General features: G+C 39.3%; 1 protein-coding gene across 1 annotated transcript; it reads left to right on the top strand.

Annotated features, from left to right (window-relative positions):
* Positions 1-8,384: 8,384 nt before the first annotated feature.
* Positions 8,385-13,565, top strand: LOC104250013 (transcription initiation factor IIF subunit beta). Its single transcript, XM_009806551.2, has 6 exons — positions 8,385-8,721; positions 10,431-10,539; positions 11,892-12,022; positions 12,107-12,181; positions 12,599-12,748; positions 13,110-13,565. The coding sequence occupies exons 1-6, from the start codon at positions 8,527-8,529 to the stop codon at positions 13,227-13,229; spliced, it is 780 nt and encodes a 259-aa protein (XP_009804853.1). The 5' UTR covers positions 8,385-8,526; the 3' UTR covers positions 13,230-13,565.
* The last annotated feature ends 6,651 nt before the right edge of the window (positions 13,566-20,216 follow it).

The following is a 20,216-nucleotide window of genomic DNA, read 5'->3' as shown; positions in this document are numbered from 1 at the left end:
GTTTCCTTGCATCGGGTTCTTGTTCATCTCTTTTACTTTTTGGAAAAGGTCTTTACCCTAAAAATTGGATAACAATTAAACTTATAATGTGATTTTAAAGATATGTGATTTTACCTAATACCAATTGATAAACATAGAAATTAGCAGTAAGGATTAACAACGAGATAAAGCAAACCGGCCCTGAAAAGTTATTCAACCCTCGAGCTTAAGTATCCTCGAACTGATCGGTGCCCAAAACTGTTAAGAAGCAAACTAATGAACACGAATGTAAGCTAGAAAGTATTGTATTGCTTTGATATGCATGAATATGAAATGGTTACAAGATAATTAGGACCCTTTTTATATAGTAGATGAATCCTATTTATGCTACAATTCTAATTACGGAAGCAAATCCCATGATTAACTAAATAACCGCGCTTGATTTGATCTATTCCGAGATTTAAGCCATGATCTTCGACCAGTCACGGATATATTGCCTTTTTTTACTGTGCTTTGCTCGATGTTTGTCTGGTCTCGATCTCTACTGGCCTTGATCTTCAATAAGTGCCTCGGTCCTCAAACTCGGTGCCTTGTCCTCGTACGTCGGTCTGGTCTGTTGCGAGGCGACCTTTGACGCAATTCCTAAGCCTCGATCAAATAGTAAAATCGAGTAGGCTCGGTTTTAACCGTATATTGCCAATAGGCCATCGAACATCCTTCTGTATAATGTTCCATATTCGACCAATATGAATTGTGCAGCCTTTGTTCGCAGAGTCCTCGATTCTTTAGGGTCTGATGGAAGCTTCCCGTTTTTTAAATACTCGATATTTTTATTCCTCCAATCCCAATTTAGACTTGTGGAGTTTATTTCGGCGTGGCCTTCTTTGATAACTGACTTCGAAAGTTGTACGATAGTCCCCGTTTCATCGTCTTCGACTGATGACCCCAAATTTGCAAGGGCATCGGCCTCACTGTTCTATTCTCGAGGTACATGGTGTAGGGTCCATTTTTTAAACTGGTGTAAGGTTACCTGCAGTTTGTCCAAGTACCTCTACATTCGATCTTCTCGAACCTCGAAGGTCCTGTTGACTTGGCTAACCACAAGTAGGGAGTCACACTTAGCTCGATGACCTCTGCTCCCAAGTTTTTAGCCAGCTCGAGACCTGCAATCATGGCCTCATACTCGGCCTCATTGTTAGTCAACTTAGGGGTTTTGATAGATTGTCTAATTGTATTGCCTGTGGGCAGCTTCAAAACGATGCCTATCTCTGACCCTTCACATTCGAAGTGTCATCTGTTAAAAGAGTCCACACCCCTAAAGACATACCCATTTTTAACAAAAGTTCTTTTCCAACCTCGGGTACGAGGGCTGGCGTGAAGTCGGCCACGAAGTCTGCTAAGATTTGAGACTTGATGGTCATGCGGGGTTGATACTCCATATCATACCCACTGATTTTGTTGGCCCATTTAGCCAATCGGACCGAGAGTTCGGGCTTGTACAAAACATTACAAAGAGGATAAGTGGTCACCACACAAATTGGGTGGCATTGAAAATATAGCTTTAATTTTCTAAAGGCGCTTATTAAAGCAAGTGCTAATTTTTCTAAGTGTGGGTACCGGGTCTCGGCTTCTCCTAAAGTTCGACTAACATGGTAAACATGAAATTGCATACCTTGTTCTTCACGAACTAGGACACCACTTACCACGACTTCCGAGACTGCTAAGTATAAGTAAAGTTGCTCGCCCGCTTTCAAAGTATGAAGCAATGGTGGGCTCGAAAGATACCGTTTTAACTCTTCTAGTGCCTGTTGATATTTCGGGGTCCAAGCAAAATTGTTCTTCTTTTTGAGCAGTGAGAAGAATCTGTGACTTCGATCTGAAGACCCCGAGATAAACCGGCCTAAGGTGGCTATCCACCTTGTTAATCTTTGTACGGCCTTAATGTTGTCCACGATTGTGATGTATTTGATTTCCTTGATTTTATCGGAATTAATCTCGATCCCCCGGTTTGACACCATAAAGTCGAGGAACTTGCCTGAACCGACCCGAATGCACATTTCTCAAGATTGAGCGTCATGTTGTATTTTCTCAATATGCTGAAAGTTCCCTGCAAATGTTTTAAATGGTTCTCTACGCGCAGAGACTTAACTAGCATATCGTCAATATATACCTCTATTGATTTACCTATTTGTTCTTCAAACAATTAATTCACTAGGCGTTGATAAGTAGCACCAGTATTTTTTTAGTCCAAACGGCATTACACTATAACAATAGGTGCCATACTTAGTGATGAATGAAGTCATTTCCTAGTCCTCTGGGTTCATTTGAATTTGATTGTACCTGGAGTAAGCATCAAGAAAACTAAAGATCTCGTGGTCGATCGTGGCATCGATCATGCGATCAATATTCGGCAGAGGAAAAGAGTCTTTGGGGCATGCTTTGTTTAAATCTTTATAATCTATGCACATTCTAAGTTTGTTCCCTCTTTTTAGGGACTACATGTACGTTTGCTAACCATTCGGGATATTTTACTTCCCGAATGGATTCTATTTTGAGAAGTTTGGTTGCATCATCCTTGATGAATACATGTTTTACCTCGGACTGGGGCCTTCTTTTTTGTTTTACTGGTCTGAACTTTGGGTCCAGGCTCAGTCGATGTGTTGTGATCTCCTGTAGGATCCTTGTCATATCTAGGTGGGACTAAGCAAAACAATCCATGTTATTTAAAAGGAATAGAACGAATTTTTTCCTGAGCTCGGGAGTTAACCTCGTGCCCATGTATACCTTTAGATCGAGAAGACGCTCTATTAGTATGAGTTGTTCCAGCTCCTCGACCATTGACTTTGTTGCATCAGAATCATCGGGGGTTATGAAGGTTTGAGGTATCATACAGTCTTCATCCTCAAAGATATCATGCTCCTCCGATGGGGCCGAGCCGGTGCATGTGGTTGCTATTTGACTTCTTGTTTTCCCTTTGACTCCGATGCCTTTGTTGACGAAAACGCCGATACAAGTACTACTTCATCTATTGCAAATATCTCTTTGGTGGCGGGTTGCTTGCTGTACACCGTTTTGATTCCTTCCGATGTTGGGAATTACAAGACTTGATGAAGAGTCAATGGTACTGCCCTCATATTATGAATCCAAGGTCTTCTGAGTAGCGCATTGTATCTCATGTCACCTTCGATTACATGGAACTTCATTTCCTGGGTGGTCCCAGCCACATTTACTAGCAAAATGATTTCTACTTTGGTGGTTTCACTTGCCATGTTGAAACCGTTGAGTACTTGAGTTGCAGGCACGATTTGATTTTAGAGGCCGAGTTGCTCTATGACCCTCGATCGAATAATATTTGCTGAGCTACCTGGATCAACCAACACACGTTTAACTTGAATTTTATTCATAAGGATAGATATTATCAGTCCGTCATTGTGAGGCTGTTCGATCCCTTATGCATCCTCATCGTTGAAAGATAAGGTATATTCTAGTAAGTACTCCCGGCTACACTTCTCCCTTGTGATTGTCACTTTAGTGTGTTTAAATATCGGGATTTGAGGAATATCAACCCCACCAACAATCATATGAATCACGTGATGGGGTTCCACTTGTTCTTTTTTCCTGTTCGTATCCCTGTCTCTGAAGTGATTTTTAGCTCGGTCACTCAAGAACTCTCGAAGGTGACCCTCGTTGAATAAACGAGCTACCTCCTCCCTTAACTGTCTGCAGTCTTCGGTTTTGTGACCATGGGTTCCATGGTATTTGCATATTTGATTAGGGTTCCTTTGAGCTAGATCGATCTGTAGGGGCTCGGGCCACCTAGTATCCTTGATTTGTCCAATGGCTGATACAATACCCGATGTATCAATGCTAAAGTTGTATTCTGATAGCCATGGCGCTTCTTTAGGCTCGACATGTTTATCGAAGCCACTCTTACTCATGAGACCTCAAGAGCTTTGTCCTCGATCATTCATTCAATCATTTCGAATGGGATTACGTCGTAGTCTGTTGTTTCTATGATCTACGTTGTATGGTTGGTACCGATCTCTGTTTGACCGGGGCTCTCTGTCGATATCCCTTTGAACTCTGCCGTCGGATCTATTTGGGTAGATGTAACCTAAAGGGGCTCCTAACTGATCATCCTCGACCCTGATCTTTGACTGGTATCGATTATGTACATCATCCCAGGTTACAGCTGGATATTCAATCAAATTCTGCTTTAGTTGCATGATTCTATCGAACTTCACTCGTTCAAACCTTGAGTGAAGGCTTAGATAGCCCAATCATCAGTGACCGGGGGTAGGTCCATGCGTTCCATCTGGAACCGAGATACAAATTCCCTTAGCATTTCATCGTCCTTTTATCTCACTTTGAAGAGGCCTGACTTCCTAGTCGCGACCTTTATTGCTCCGGTGTGCACCTTTACGAACGAATCAACAAGCATGGCGAAGGAATCAGTTGAATTGGGCGGCAAATTATGGTACCATATCATCACCCCCTTCAATAAAGTTTCTCCAAACTTCTTCAACATAACAAATTCAATTTCATGATCTTTTAAGTAATTTCCTTTTATTGCGCATGTATAAGAAGTCACATGCTCATTAGGATCAGTGGTTTCATTGTATTTGGGAGTTTCTGGCATACAGAACTTCTTCGGAATGGCCTTCGGAGCCGCACTTGGAGGGAAAGGCTTCTGCACAAACTTCTTCAAATCTAAACCTTTTAGAATCGGGGGTGCCCCCGGTATTTGGTCAACCCGTAAATTGTACGTTTCTACCTTCTTGTCATTAGCCTCGATTTTCTTTTCTCCCGATTCGATCTGTTTAGTGAGCGCCTCGAGCATCTTCATGATAGTGGGGTCAGTTTGCAATCCATTATCGTTCAATTTCTATGGTATAGGTTCGACCCTGTGAATAACTTCCTGTGATGTATCGAGCTCAATTCTGCTTGGTGCTCGATTCTGATTTCGGAGCTGCGCTATCACAGCTTGCTGAGTCTGCAACATTTCAAATATCATTCGAAGGCTAATCCTGCCTTCTTCACCGCTCTATATGTTCTGATCGGTTGCCTGGGCATCTCTACGGATGCTATTTTCAGGGTCGGCGCCTAAATTTCCATGAATGGCAACACGAGAACTGACATCGACTGGATCTATGGTCGGTGGTCCATCGGGATTGACTAGAGGTACTCTGTTTCCCTTAGGCGACTATGTTCTTGTTCTCGCCATGAAGACCAAGGCCAATATCTGTGTGAGTGGGTACTGTTGCTTAAGAGTTTGACATGTTGATTCCTGAGATCAAAGATACTTACGAGAACAAGCGTAAAACAATGTGTGTTATGAGGATTATTACTAGGCAATCACTATTATCCTTAGCCCTACGGCGGGCGCTAAATTGTTTATTCTAAAAATTGGATAACAATTAAACTTATAATGTGGTTTTAAGGAAACATGATTTTACCTAATACCAATTGATAAACGTAGAAATTAGCAGTAAAGATTAACAATGAGATAAAGTAAACCAACCTTGACATGTGATTCAACCCTCGAGCTTAAGTGCCCTCGAACTGATCGGTGCCCAAAACAATTAAAAAGCAAACTGATGAGCACAAATATAAGCTAGAAAGTATTGTATTGCTTTGATATGTGTGAATGTAAGATGGTTACAAGATGATTAGGACCCTCTTTATATAGTAGAAGAATCCTATTTATGCTACAATTCTAATTACGGAAGCAAATCCCATGATTAACTAAATAATCGCCCTTGATTTGATATGTTCCGAGATTTACGCCATGATATTCGGCCAGTCACAGATATCTCATCTTTCTGCTATTATGCTTTGCTCGATGTCTGTCTCCTTTGATATCGATTGCTATGGGCCTCGATCTTCGATAACTGCCTTGGTCCTCGAACTCGGTGCCTTGTCCTTATACCTCGGTCTGCTTCGTTGCGAGGCCGACCTTTGACGCAATTCTGTAGCCTCGATCAAATAGTAAAATCGATACGCCCGATTTTAACCGTATACAAAAGGTTCTTCCATCTCCTTCACAGCACCAGAGTTTCTTCTTCTATGAACTTGTCAATAATGGTGGTACACCTCACGGAATCATCGAGGTTTTGTGAAGTACGATTTTCAGATGATGAAAGTTTATGGTTTCTGGATTTCATAGTTTTGATATTGAAAAAAATTGTGCTAAGAAGGAGAAATTTGCAAAAAATTTCAGAAAACTCACGAATTGCAGCAAGAGTGTTTCGCATACAAAAAGATTGGAGAAGAAGATAAAAAGGAACCTTTCATTCTTATGGACACAGAGCCATCATTTCTGTAATCACTATAGATAGTGCTTTAATCGTATTTTGCCACATATCACAAGTGTCACATGAAAATGATGCTTGTAGCTTGTTACGACCCAAAATTTGCCTAGTCGTGATGTCATCTAACCCTAATAATAGGTAAGCCAAGCATATAACACGGTAACTCAAATGATAACTTATTAATAACAAGAAATTAGATGATTGAATTCTATACAATATCCCAAGGACCGGTAATACAAGTCATGAGCCACCATGATTTAGATTTACAAACAGAAATGAAGAAATAGTAAAAGATCTGTTTGAAAGTTACATAAACAAAGTTTAAGTCCTAAACTACCATGATAAAGAGGTAGCCTAAATTTGGAATGCTGGAACGTCTTCAATGCAGGCTTCGTCTTCCACAGCTACGAGGCTCCAAGATTTGCACACAAGGTGCAGAAATGTAGCATGTACAACCGCTCATGTACTCAGTAATTATCTTAACTAACCTCAGTAAAGCATGTACTCAGTTAGTATCTTAACTAATATCGGTGAAGTAGTGACGATGTTTTAAGTAAAAATATACCTACTGATATTTATACATGTGCGCAGATGATAAGCAGAAAAAGCAAATACGATAAAATATACACACATAATCATGTAATGAATGAAACAAGAATACAAATGACAGAGGGCCCAGAATATCATCACTTCTCATTCTCACAACACGGTTTATTGGGCTTAATAAAGTGGGTTTATCACTTTAACCCAATTAAATGAGCTAGCCCAATGAATTTGGATTTATTTTTTAATCCATATATATTGGACTTATATAATTAATCTAATTATATTGGTTCATAATATTTATTTGAACTAATATATTAAAATATAGTCTACGTTATTTTATCAATTTAAATTCGATAAAATTTAAATGCTTACAAGTAGTATGGCAGGTTTTAAGTAGTTAAAATTAGTCTAGTTAAATGATACCCCTATGATCGTATAATTACTTTTAAGTATCCTAATAGTGCTAAAATTCGAACTCTCTAAGGGCAATTTTAGTACGTATAGAATTACCGCACGTCCAATTTCAAGGAGTATTTGGAAGGAAAAAAGAAAAAGAAACACTCAAGGAATACGTGATATATCAGAGTTTTTGATCAATAGTGTCCCTTATCTTTGAGGGTAGGTCTATTGTGGTCCCTCAAATATAACTTTGAATATATTTAGTCCCTTAAGTATGCTAAAGTGGAGCACATTTAGTCTTACTAACAGAATGTATTAAAAAACTAACGGTGTTAACCAACTCTTATTCATGAAGCAAATCTTCTGCTCTGAAGCAAAATATTTCCTCTCCCTTTATTGGATATTGCAAATTATCACTTTAATTCCTCATTTTTAGATACATGTCTTCTAAAGTTTTGACCTTGAAAATATCCTCTTCTATACCAGTTTTCAATGAGAAAATGACACTGTATAGCCGCTGTAAAAATAATAGCCGAAAATATATATATATATATATATATATATATATATATATATATATATATATATATATATATATATATATATATGTGTGTGTGTGTGTGTGTGTGTGTGTGTGTGTGTGTGTGTGTGTGTGTGTGTATGTGTTTATATGCAAAAGCAAAAGTTATAAAAAGTTTATATATTTTTTCGGTTACCAAATGTAAATAGTTTCTGGCGCGGGCTAAAAGTGATAATACAATCTTGTTATTCATTTGCTTCAATAATATGCCTAGAAGTGATCTTGGCAGCTCTATTTGTTTCAAATTTTAATTTTTCTTTTTGAAAAAATTAACTAAAATTTCTAAAAGTAAAAGTTTCAACATTAAAATTTTAAATTTATCAGCTTTGTACTATTAGTAGGTGTTGGTTTATAAAATTTTGATAAGTAAATTAAAAAGATGGTGAATGCCGAAACCAACCCCGTAATTGATCTTGGACATATTCTGTCAGTGAGACAAAATGTCCTCTATTTTAACATACTTAAGGGACTAAATATGTTCATGATTATATTTGAAGTACCACAATAGACACATTGTCAAAGATAGGCCAAAAACTCTAATATATCAAGCCACAAATTACAATTCCCACGTGGACTCAAGTCTTTTATCCGTACCACACCCGATTCAATCTCGGTCCACTTCAGTTCTCCGCTTTTCCAATTTCAGACATCGCCACCGCCGAAACTGGAGGAGCTGAATCATCGGAAAACCGATCATAACAGCCGACGGAGATGGAGGAAGATAACAGCAACAGTAGTATAACAGTGGATACAGCAAAGTCGAAGGATGCAGTGTGGTTACTCAAGTGTCCTTTAGTTGTTTCCAAATCATGGCAAGCCGCCGCCACCTCCGCCGATTCACCGCAACTTTCGAAAGTCATTGTCTCTGTTGATCCTCTTCATTCCGATGAATCTTCTGCTCTTAAAGTAAACCTCTCTTTTATCTAATAAAAATCAGCTTTCATAGTCGATCTTATCTCGTAGTTAGTTTATGTGCTGTGAGTAAACAACTAAAGATAAACACGTCATTTGTTTCCTATTTCGGAATTTAATTTCTTGAAATAAAACGCACATAGATAGAAAAATCATCTGAAATCTATGATATTTTCGTGAAGCGAAATTCATATTTGTGCTTTTGGTTATGTTTGTTTGTTTGTATTCTTGAGCTGAGGGTCTTTTGAAAATAGCCTTCTACTTCCTCGGGTAGAGGTAAGTTCTGCGTACACACTACCCTCCCCTCCCCGTACTCCACTAATGGGATTTTACTGGATCGTTGTTGTTGTTATTGTTATGTTTGTTTTTTCATTGTTGTTAGAGAGCTAGGTTTAACCAATATAGGTAACAGTATGCCAGAAATTAGGATGTTAGTGAGTACCGATTCCTCTGGAACATGATCCTGCGTCTCCGTGGTGAATTTAGGGTTTAAAGTCAGTGAATGTACCTCTTAATGTATATACAGATGTTAGTTTGAGTGCCTTTATAGAATACTAAAGAACTTGATTCTTTCCCTTATTCCTTACGCGTAAGCATAAAGTAAAATAAGCAGTAAAGTAAACACAACATTTTTTACGTGGAAGCTCAAAAGGTGCAAAAATCACGACCTACCAAGTAGGATTTTTTCTTCAACTTCACTAGAACAATGAGCCAAATGTATCGATTACAAATCCGTAACTCAATACTCTGCAATTCTCTAACTTCAACTATTTGATTTACAAGTTACTCTAACTTGCAAATTCAAACACTCACTCCAACTCACTAATTGTATGTGACACTTTGATTACAACTCGATTTCCTAAAATACATTTAGTAGATTGACTCAAGAATGAATACAACACTAGTACTCGACTTGAGTATAGAAAATGTAGTTCTTTAGTTGATGTGTAAAAGGATAATCTCAGTGGTTCAAAAAGATAGTATTTAAATTCCCTGGCTCCGAGATCTCTTAGGAGTCCTATGCGTAGTCAGCTTTTCATTTGGTAGGACTTTTACTGCTCCAAGGGCTCCACAAGTCTTGGGACTCTTGTCTTTCATTTATGCAAACGTATCTTCTTGGACAACAACCCTTATCATGTTTAGCAGTCCTCTGCCAACAAATTGAGATAAAATTACTGTCTTGCAAAAACATGCAATCGTCAACCTTGAGGAGCTGGTTTTTAACCATGAGGAGCTGGTTCTTAGATATGTTAAGCAGTTATGTTGAGGACCTGGTACTTAGAGCATTTCATCTGAACAAACTTTGTTAATCATCAAAATCTCAATACTCGACAACAGAGTAGTTTTAGATTCTTTTTTTAAAGGTTCGTATATGCATGTGTAGAGTACTAGTATGAGACAATCCAACGTCTCTACTGGCCATCCTTGTTCATAGTGGTCGGGGAGTTTTCTCCAAACTACTAGGTCAACAGTATCCCCCCCCCTCCCCCCAAAAAAAAAAAAAAAGTCCAGCGCCTCTTAATATCGATACATATTTTTATATGTGTTTGTTTAAATTTTATATGTTCATATAGAGAGTCTGATCCTGATATTTTCATGGATGTAATCTGTGTTCGAGACGGTGGGTGCATGTGCATCCATATCTTATATGCTGGATCTGTTCATATGCATCTTTACCCTTATGGAATCTTTATGATATACAGTTCACTATGGAGATGGGTGGGAATGACACTGGGAATGTGCCGAAAAGTTACTCCTTGAATATGTTCCAAGACTTTGTCCCAATGTGTGTCTTCTCGGAGACCCCTCAAGGTAAGTATCTTGGCTCTGTCACTTAAGTGTTATAAAGTCATGTGAATGTTTGATGATGTTTCCTATTGTTCTTAGCTTGATCTGCATTGTTTTCGGGAGTTAAATCAGGTTGATTATTTCCATTTTGTTTCTTCAAAACATTATAAGTTTAGGTACACCTAGTGAACTGAAGGACGAGTTTGAGTTCTCTGATTTATTTTTGTCTCAAAACAGTATCTTTCTGCTTCTGGTTAGGCTCCTCCATCTGCATTGTGAGGTTCAGTTGGAGATTTTAGTTGTCTATTTGATAGCAATTGGTTTGGGTACTGGTATCATGATTCTATTGTTTGTTTAGTTATCTAAAAAACACACATCACGTACACAAGCATCCAGAGGGATCTGTAAAACTATTGGGCTGCTCCACCAGTTGCTTTAAGATATTTTTACGCTGGATGCTTAGATTCTTTCACGTTGTATCAGAGTCAACCTTTGATAATTCTGATGCTTCTAAGTATGCATTTAAGTCCATGTGTTTACCCTAAGAATTCAATAGTGTGGAAGGGTGTTGAGTTATTTAAAGTCCCACGAAAGGTATGCAGGGGCATCCAAAGAGGTTTATAAATGTCTTGGGTCACTCCACTCTTTGTCTTAAGGTTTTGGGTTGGATGTTTAGAGTGTTCTCCTACATTCCTAGAATAACTGAGTAGCCCTAATAGGAGTTAAGAGGCTTAATTTCCTTGAAAATCTCTTGGCTACTTCTCGCTATGGCCTCCACATTCTCTGATTCCTTTTCATTGGCTCTGTGATTGTAGTTATTTTCTCTTTCCTTTGCCTCTTTGTTTACTTCTCCTTCATTAACTCTGAGATAATGAAATTGTATGTTTATGTCAATTTTGTGTTTTACTCCCTCTGTTTCAATTTAGATGACACATTTTCCTTATTATTTCGTTCAAAAAAGAATGACGCATTTCGATAGTTAAAAATAATTCAACTTTAAAATCTTCATTTTACCCTTAATTAGAAGCTTTTATAACCACACAAATATCATGGCCCCACAAATCTTTTACCTCGTGCCAAGTCAAACTACCTCGTCTAAATTGAAACGGACGGAGTAAATTATAAATTCTTTTCTTTCTGCAATATCATCAATATATGACTTTAGAATATTTTCAAAAATCTAAGCTTTATTTGCTTGGTTATGGTTTTTTTTCTTTGCTTACATTATCTATCTTAGTGCTGAGGAATTCACGAATTGGCTGTTTTTGTTTTAAGCTTTTCCAACTGAAAATCATTACGGTCCACTCAGGTTTCAATTTGATTTACCTAATTCACTCTCTCAACCTCTGCTCTCCGAATTATTGTTCTTTCTGAAGGAAGAGCTTCCATGGAAGGAAAGGTCGAACATAAGTTTGATATGACACCTCATACTCGTAACATGGAGGAGTACAGGAAAATGTGTCGTGAAAGGACAAATAAGTCAATGATCAAGAACAGACAAATACAGGTAAATCTCCTATCATTTGATCTCTTCTCTGAAACATTCACACTTTGTCATGACTGTTCCTTGATTAATTTACTGCAAAATCAGGTCATTGATAATGATCGTGGAGTCAATATGAGGCCCATGCCTGGGATGATCGGCTTGATTGCGTCCAGTTCTAAGGTATAGACCATCATCTATTCCTCTGAACATTTAGAAATCTTGTCTTCCCTTTTTTATACACAGCTTTATGTACTTTTGGAAGATTTTGTCTTTGCAGAGGATCTTTCAGGTCATATAATGTGTATGATTTGACATGCTGCAATTTACTAAGTTGTAAATTTGGTAAATGCCTTATTGAGACAGAAATTCTTTTTATGATCTTCAAAGTATGATAGAGCATACGATTGGGTTACACACACTCACTATTACGCCTCCTTGAAACCTCGTTTTGCATGAACCTCTGTCAGAGTACTTTGCCAACTTGGCTCACTGTATTCAGTTATATTATGGAAATGCTCCCCATGGTCTTTTCTAATCTCTGCAAGAAAGTTAATGGAATAATTAGTAGTCTCTTTAAATCCTTATTTTCCCATGCAGGACAAGAAGAAGGCGGCTCCTGTTAAGGGGCCAGAAGTCAAGAGAACTAGAAGGGACCGCGGCGAACTGGAAGATATCATGTTTAAGCTTTTTGAGAGACAACCCAATTGGACTTTGAAGCAGTTAGTGCAAGAAACAGATCAACCTGCGGTATGTTGTCTGATCCGAATGTCTATTCTGTCATAAAATCCTTAAGTTATTTGTTTCTTTTTGTGATCGGACACTTACTTTACTGGGGTTTTTTGGTTAGTACCTATTGTTTTTGAGATTAGTTAATACTCATTATTTTCTTTTCATCTAAGAATGAAGTTAATACCCATAGTTTTCTTGAGGTAAGTGTGAGATTCACTGCGATAGCTCTTGCAATCCAAGTCACATCACATAATTTTGCTTCCATGTTTGCTCAGATATGTCCATTTTGTCCTTTTGATTATATTTCCTTTTGATTCTGCGTGGTTGCGTTTCTCCTTACCTCATGATATTATATCTAACTATTTTACTTGCTTTGCAGCAATTTTTGAAAGAGATATTGAATGAGCTTTGCGTGTACAATAAAAGAGGAACAAACCAAGGAACATACGAGTTGAAGCCGGAGTATAAGAAATCTGTAGAGGATACAGGTGCTGAATGAATTGTCCCTCTGTTTCAATACATGTTTGGTCGTGGAACCTAGAGTTTTAGTAGAATTTAGTGTCGTGAACATTATACCTCTATCTTTCACCAATTGATAGGTGCTGTAGTATGGGATGTATGAATTTTGTCCTCTATGGAAATGGATTTATAGAACTGAACTGCTATTCTTTTGTTGTATAAATTTTCCCCATGGAAAAGGGAAGAAGGTTATTATTGTATAAATTGCTGGGTCGCTGAACATTGCATGCATAAGAAGACCCAATGTAATCTAGCCCTTCTCCGACTGCCCTTTTAATTTTTATTACCTCAAGGAATATTATGTTTTGTTTGATAAGTATCATTGCCTCAACTCCTCAAGGAATGTTATCATTGGAAATAAGTAATGCTGGGATATAAGAGTCTAGCTTATATAAACAATTTATTACTTTCCTTGCACTCCACCTTCCCGAAGACTAGATTTCAGATAAGATTATGGTTTTTAATGGGAGAAAAAAAAGAGCAGAAGATAATAATTTTGTTTTATATAACCTAGAAATATTCAAAGGTCAACTAGCTCATGGTTCGGGACTGATGGGTAACAGACTCATCTCTCTACCTTTCTCACTTAAATACCAAGTCTTTTGGTTCCCAACGAAGTTCGAACTCATGTAGTGCACCTAATCTATACATGAAAGCGTTAATCTATAGGAATTATTGAAGAGTGATTCAAATTGGAGTAGGAAACCTAAATGTTTAGGATTTGGTATTTGTTATTTTCTTTAATTAATGTCTAAATGAGTTTTGTAGTCAAATTCACATGGGAATAGGTTATCTAGTTTCTTCTCAAAGTAGGTTTTACACTATTAACTATTTTCTTGTGTTGAGATTTATGAGAGGGAATTATTTTTGGGGTGCTTGTATCCTTGGGAGTCCCATATATAGCACCTCTGGGAAGGTTGGGTGCTGGATGGGCTTTGCGTTAATCATCATCCAACATAAGCATACTCTATTTTCAGTACTTGGGCGGGGGAGGGTTTGGGATGGCTTTGTTGGACTGTTCTCATGGAGTCATTGTTCAGGTTAGGCTTGTTCTATGGACAAATTTAGCGTTAAGTTCACAATGCAAAATGTTGGTTTAATTAGAGATCGAGAGTTGCATTTAGCGTTAAGTTCACAATGCAAAATGAGATGAATAGATTTCCCTTATGCTGTGGCCTGGTGAAGTAGTGGTTGCCTCCAAATCAAACATTCTGCATCATGTTGGACTCTGAAGAATCATGAATTGCATTTATTCTCCACAACTCAAGACATTCTTTCATGTCTGTTTGTCGAAAAAAGTATTAAATCCTTTTGTTAAACTAAATATCAGAGATATAGAAGGTAAATTTTAGCCAAACATAATTAACTCTAGATCCAAATATCTGAGTACGAAAATCGAAGAAGAACAAGACGTGTAATATTTCTTAAGATAATTATCGTACATCAAATATGAATGATAGCCTTACATCTAAGACAACTTTACACCATAATCGTGGAAGCAAAGAAAGAGAAGAGAGGGAACTGTTGATGACAAAGAGATTCCCCTTGTTGACTCCATAGTGATGACTATCAAGAAAACTCTCCTCATAGTGATGACTATCGAGAAAACTCCCTATAATTTTTCTCTGGGCTCAGCTCCCCGTATATATATTAACAATTTTTCCTTTTATCTAATGGTCTTTGACCAGCGTACTTTCTTATGACTGTATCCTTCATCGCTCGCCCAAACATTACGCTTGTTCTGCGATGTAAGTTTTCCGATGGTTTGACCCCGGCAATGGCCGAGGTGCTCTTTGCTATCACGCCCTGTGGGCATAATTAAGGCTTGTTTGACCCCTTATCGTTCCTTTTTAAGAACAACCATCCTATGGTCAGATTTTAACACGTACAATGTCATTTATCTTTTTTTTTAGTTCACTAGTAATAACAGTCTAGTTATAAATAACTTTGAAGATTGAATTTGTATTTTAAATTCAGTATGCCAATCTGAATTTGCAATTTGCTAGACGAGAATTGTCTTCTGGTATCTGCATCTATAGTTTTCAATGGATCTCTATCACCTTTGTGTTCTGCCCAGTAGTGAAGCCAGAACTTTCTGTATGTACTTGTCAATATGGTGTGAAATAAACATCGAATGTATGATTTTCATGTTGCAGAAATTAATAGAATAGCACATGAACTTATGGATAGGTGGATGGATTATCTTTGTTTACCACTAAAATCCGAGTAACAATTAAATTTGTATTGAGGTCTTAAAGATATGTGATTTAGTCCAATACTAACTGATAACTAAGAAATCAAACGTATAAATTAAAGAAGTAAGCTGAATCAAACCAGTGTGCAAGCAAGTCTCGACCTCGAGCTAAGGTGGCCTCGAGGTAAGTCGGTAAGAAAAATAAAATAAGAACATTAAAGCCAAAGGACAATTTTGATGAGTACTGAGCAAGAAAGTAAGAATGTATATTTTTTTTGCCAATGATTGATGATCTTACAAATGAATGGGCTTCCCTTTATATAATAGGGGAATCCTTTACAAGGTACATTTCCATTTTTAGAAGGGAATCTTATTGGGACAGCTGTCTAACCGCCTAGTACAAATCCGTACAAACTTGTACAAATTTATTCCGGAATTTATGCCGTGATCTTAGGGACATTGCGGGAATCTTGCTCTTTTTGTTACAAACCCATAACGGCATCATCTCGGGGTTCGTCATACTCGGCCTCGGTGCTCATCGCGTACTTTGATCTTCGAGCCTTGTACTCCGTGATCGGGATCGAGCTCGGTCCATCGGGCTCAAGCTCGGTCCATTCTGAACTCGGGCTTGAAGCCACTCTTCGAGCCCATGAAATCGGGCATACTTGATTTTGACCGTATACAGATAGTTCCCGTGTTTTCTTAGAAAAAAAGTGAAAAGAAATGTTTTGATCCTCGATCCTCCGATGCCTCGATCGTGACGTCCACTTTATGATGTCAGCGACAGAAGTGATTGAAAGGGCGTGTCTGTATAGTTCCCAAGGTCATTAATTGAAAGCGGCTGATGGTCGGCCGTTAGCTTCCCCAAACTGTTGCAGCGACCCTTATAAATAGGTCAATTCCACAGCTTTTACAATCTTTACTTCTCAAACTTTTCCCAAAACCTCACTAGCTTCTTCATCTTCTCTGAGTCCATCCTTTCTTCAATTCGTTCTTGTTGCAACATCAACTTCTTCTCTTCTTTTAAGTTTCTCAACAGCAATGGCTAAAACATCTAAAATCGTTCCTCAAAAAGAAAAAGTTTCCTCACCATCGCGGCTGGCCGGTGGTAGAACGACGATGCCGCCTCGTATCGAGGAATGCATTCCTGGGCCATGCGAGCTATCTTCTGATTTCAAAATCGATAAGCCTCCATCAGTTCCAGGCCGATGCAAGCCTATGTCCCGATACATCTTCTTGATATCTGAAGCCGATCTCAAGCGGGCAAAAGAGGACTGCAATTGGGAGAACAAGGAAGTGGTGATTCCTTCCCCAGAGGAGGACATCACTACTAATGTGAAAAGATACCTAAGTGTGTATACTTATTCTTTCATACTGGGTCCCGTAGATCCGGTACTGGGTCCTGTAGATCTAGTCATTCTCAATTTTTGTCAACAGTATCGGGTGACCCTTGGCCAGATCTACCCTTCTTTCTGGCGCATCGTCAATTGGCTCAGGTACTTCTCGGGCAAGGTCTAGAGAATGCCTTTGACACTCAACCACCTGATCAGGCTATACAGCCCTCGCCTCTATCGAGGTGGTTTGATAAAGCTCCAGCGAGGATCCTCGAAGGCGCTATTCTCTAGCATCGATGAGGACAAGGACCATGGATGGATGAGCCGATTTGTCTGAATCAAGACCTCTGATTTAATTCTTGTCGAAAAGATGCCATTCTCCGAGGAATGGAACATTAAACATAAGTACAATTCTTTCGATGATGTTTATTACTCTGCCTTCCCTGTTCTTCCTCGATCTAATTCCTTTTCGATGGTGCAGCTTCCCCTTGGTTTCCTGGTGTGATTCCAGACCTCGCAGGTTGGGTTCAACAACTGGCCTCCACCTTCTTCACATGCAGATCGTTCTTAGCGTGATTTGGCCAAGGGTTAGTGGAAAGCTAAAAATCATTGTGAGTTCCCTTGTTCATATGTTGATGTTTCTTTGTAAAATACTTACTTTCCCCTTACATAGTCCTTAGAGACATTGTTATTATGAGGCCGCCTCTGCCCGTTAAATAGGAAATTCCAAAGCCAACAAAGGAGAAGAAATGGAAAAGGGCTTCGCCAAAAAGTTCCTCGAAACCCAAGAAAAACAAGGCTCGAAAGTCTAGGGCCGATCCTGCAGCCCTATCTGCAGAAGTGATCCAACACCTTCGGGATGATGACGTAGAGGGAGAAAATGCCGACTGCCCATTGGTAGCTCGAAAGAGGGGGAGCACTGAAGCTTCGAAGGCCGCCGAACCGGCGGTGGCTGATGCGGTTCAATCTTGAACCGAAGAAATCTCGGAGGGGAGCTCGAGTAGAGTCCCCGAGCCATCGGGTGGTAAAAGCGCTCCTCGCCTTAGAGGACATCTGACAGGCGAGCCCGAAGAGCCTAATTCCGAGGCCCTCCAAAGAAAAGAGAATGTCCCAAGTGAATCACTTGGGATAATTAACATAGATGAATCTTTGCCTGGCCCTATGTTATCTGAAGGGCAGTTCATGCCCTGGCCATGAAGATTCCCGACGTGGGGACGTCCTACGAAGGGAATGATATTTTTTGGGAATATTTTGCGGGGGTCGAAGATGGCCCCGACTAGGACGCTTTGTTTATTTTCGATGAGGCTCAACATCTTTAGAAACAAGTAAGTTTCTGCCTTCATAATTACGTTCGTGCTTTATTCTTGTTTTTCTGAGTCTGACTTTTTTTCTTTGTGTGAAGGCTGTAACGCTGCATCGACAAGCATTTTCTAAATCTCGAGCCAAGCTTTCTCGCTGCAAGGCCGAAATCAAGAAGCTCGTGGAAGAGAGGGACTACCTCAAATTCCTCTATGTTCAAAAATAAGAGGAGGCTAGGGACATTCGAGCCAATCTGATGAAGGCTCATCGAGAACAGACTGAGATCATTGAGCAGGTAATGAAACTTCTTGGGAGTTAGTTATGTGTTTATTTGACTTAGTGACTAACACTTTGACTTTGCAGGCCCATCAGAAGAGCGAATTGGAGGAGCAGCTTCGAGAGGAGATCAAGGCGAAAGAGGCCGAGACCCTGGGGTAGAAGTTGTATATGAATCATCTCGCCTCATAGAAAGACACTATTTGGGCCCATCTGACTTCGATCGAACGCCAGCTAAAGGGGGAAAGCTGGCCCGGAGCCAAAAGATTGAGGAGCTCGAAGCTAAATTAGTCGTCGAGCTTTCAAAGGCTAAAGCTGAGGCGGAGGCATTTATGGCTTCTTATCAAGCTGATGCCGAGGCTGCCAATATTCGGGCATAGGAGATCACTATCACTACTGAAGTCAATTTATCATGTGCTATCGATCACTCCAGGCGACAATTTCGAAGGGAAACGCTCGAGGAAGTACACGCTCGTGGCTTCGACCTCTCAGCAGATATTGAAAAGGCAAAAACGTTGGAGGACGAGGCTGACGCTTTACTCTCCGATGATGAAGACTCCGCTAGTGGCTCCGAGAGCGGAGGAGATGAGGATGAAGTCCCTGAGGAGTATGTTCCCGAAGATGTGACTCCCAACGTTGCGACTCCCAAAGTAGACTAGGCCCTTAGGATTTTGTTTTTTGTTTTTTGTGTAAAGCCCCTTGTAGGCATTGTAAATACCTTTTATGTATATAAAGAATTCCTTTTCTTTCTGCTCCATATCCGATTTGTTGTAGAGTCTTCTTCATTTTGGTTTTGTGAAATTTTTTGATGTTATAACTTCAATAATCGAGTGAGCACTAGCTCGGACTTAGAGTAATAAAAAACCCTTAGGTTTGTTAGTAATCAATGGGCAATGAACATATAATAGAATACCTCTTAAGGATTTTTTGATGAATCCTCAAACTATTCTTAAGTCGATTTGATGCGAGCTCGGGATCGTGGGACCCTTAGGTCCGAGTTGAGTGAGAACAAGGTCTCGAACTCTACATGTTTTGGCCCTTAGGTTCTTTTAAGTTGGGCCGATATGGCCTTTGAAAGATGGCTATTATTTTCCCTTTTCAGCTTAAAAGACTTAGTAAAAATTTCTTTATGTCTTGGCATGCATTTTTTACCCATTGGGTTTTTTGAGGGTTTTGTCTCGATCGGAACCCTTTTGATTTTTGTGCCTTAAAACAAGTTTGTATTTGAATAATTCGATACCTCTTAAGGTTTTTCGAGGGTTGATTTTATCGAAGCCCTTTGATCATTTTGCCGAGGGTAGCCTTTATTAACTGGTTTTCATAGAATTCGAAGGCCTGTTTTTATTGTGGGATTCGGACGTCTCCGAGTCGCGTTATTTTAGCCGTAGCCTATAATATGGTCGTAGCCTTCGGGTGTGCCTCTTGGACATGTTTCCCGTTAGCATTTCGAACTTGTTTGAAATGTTAGTCCCTGAGTATGATGGCCTTGGCCTTTATGTCGAGGAATGCCTTTTTGAGGTCTTATGAATTCTAGTTTAGACAGGTGTTGACTGTCGATGACAGCCCCCGAGTATTCGAGGCGTATTTGTGTTTTGGCCCTTGAGCCATTTCTCACAGGATCACAAGTGTGGAGCTCGTATAGTAATAAAATTCTTTGAGACACAAAGTGTTTGATATAGAAAGAATGCTTCTTTGAAAATCATACATGCGTACATGTTTTGCGATCGGGGCTCGACTATTCTAAATGGACACGGTTCATTTGATTGTTTGGCCCATTACAAAGTTTTCCTATCGAGACCCTCTTTGGCGTGAAGTATTTTTCTCGAAAATATAGCCTTCAGGAGTGATGCCCCCCAGTATTCGA

This window comes from Nicotiana sylvestris, chromosome 11, assembly GCF_000393655.2.
Source record: "Nicotiana sylvestris chromosome 11, ASM39365v2, whole genome shotgun sequence".
In the NCBI taxonomy this organism is placed as follows: domain Eukaryota; kingdom Viridiplantae; phylum Streptophyta; class Magnoliopsida; order Solanales; family Solanaceae; genus Nicotiana; species Nicotiana sylvestris.
This window is presented reverse-complemented; position numbering and strand designations above follow the sequence as displayed.

Bases quoted from the DNA above. Each gene is read 5' to 3' on its own strand.
- LOC104250013 (XM_009806551.2), top strand. From the start codon at position 8,527: ATGGAGGAAGATAACAGCAACAGTAGTATAACAGTGGATACAGCAAAG. The intron at 12,023-12,106 runs GTAAATCTCCTA...CTGCAAAATCAG, and splicing joins TCAAGAACAGACAAATACAG to GTCATTGATAATGATCGTGG. The intron at 12,749-13,109 runs GTATGTTGTCTG...CTTGCTTTGCAG, and splicing joins AAGAAACAGATCAACCTGCG to CAATTTTTGAAAGAGATATT.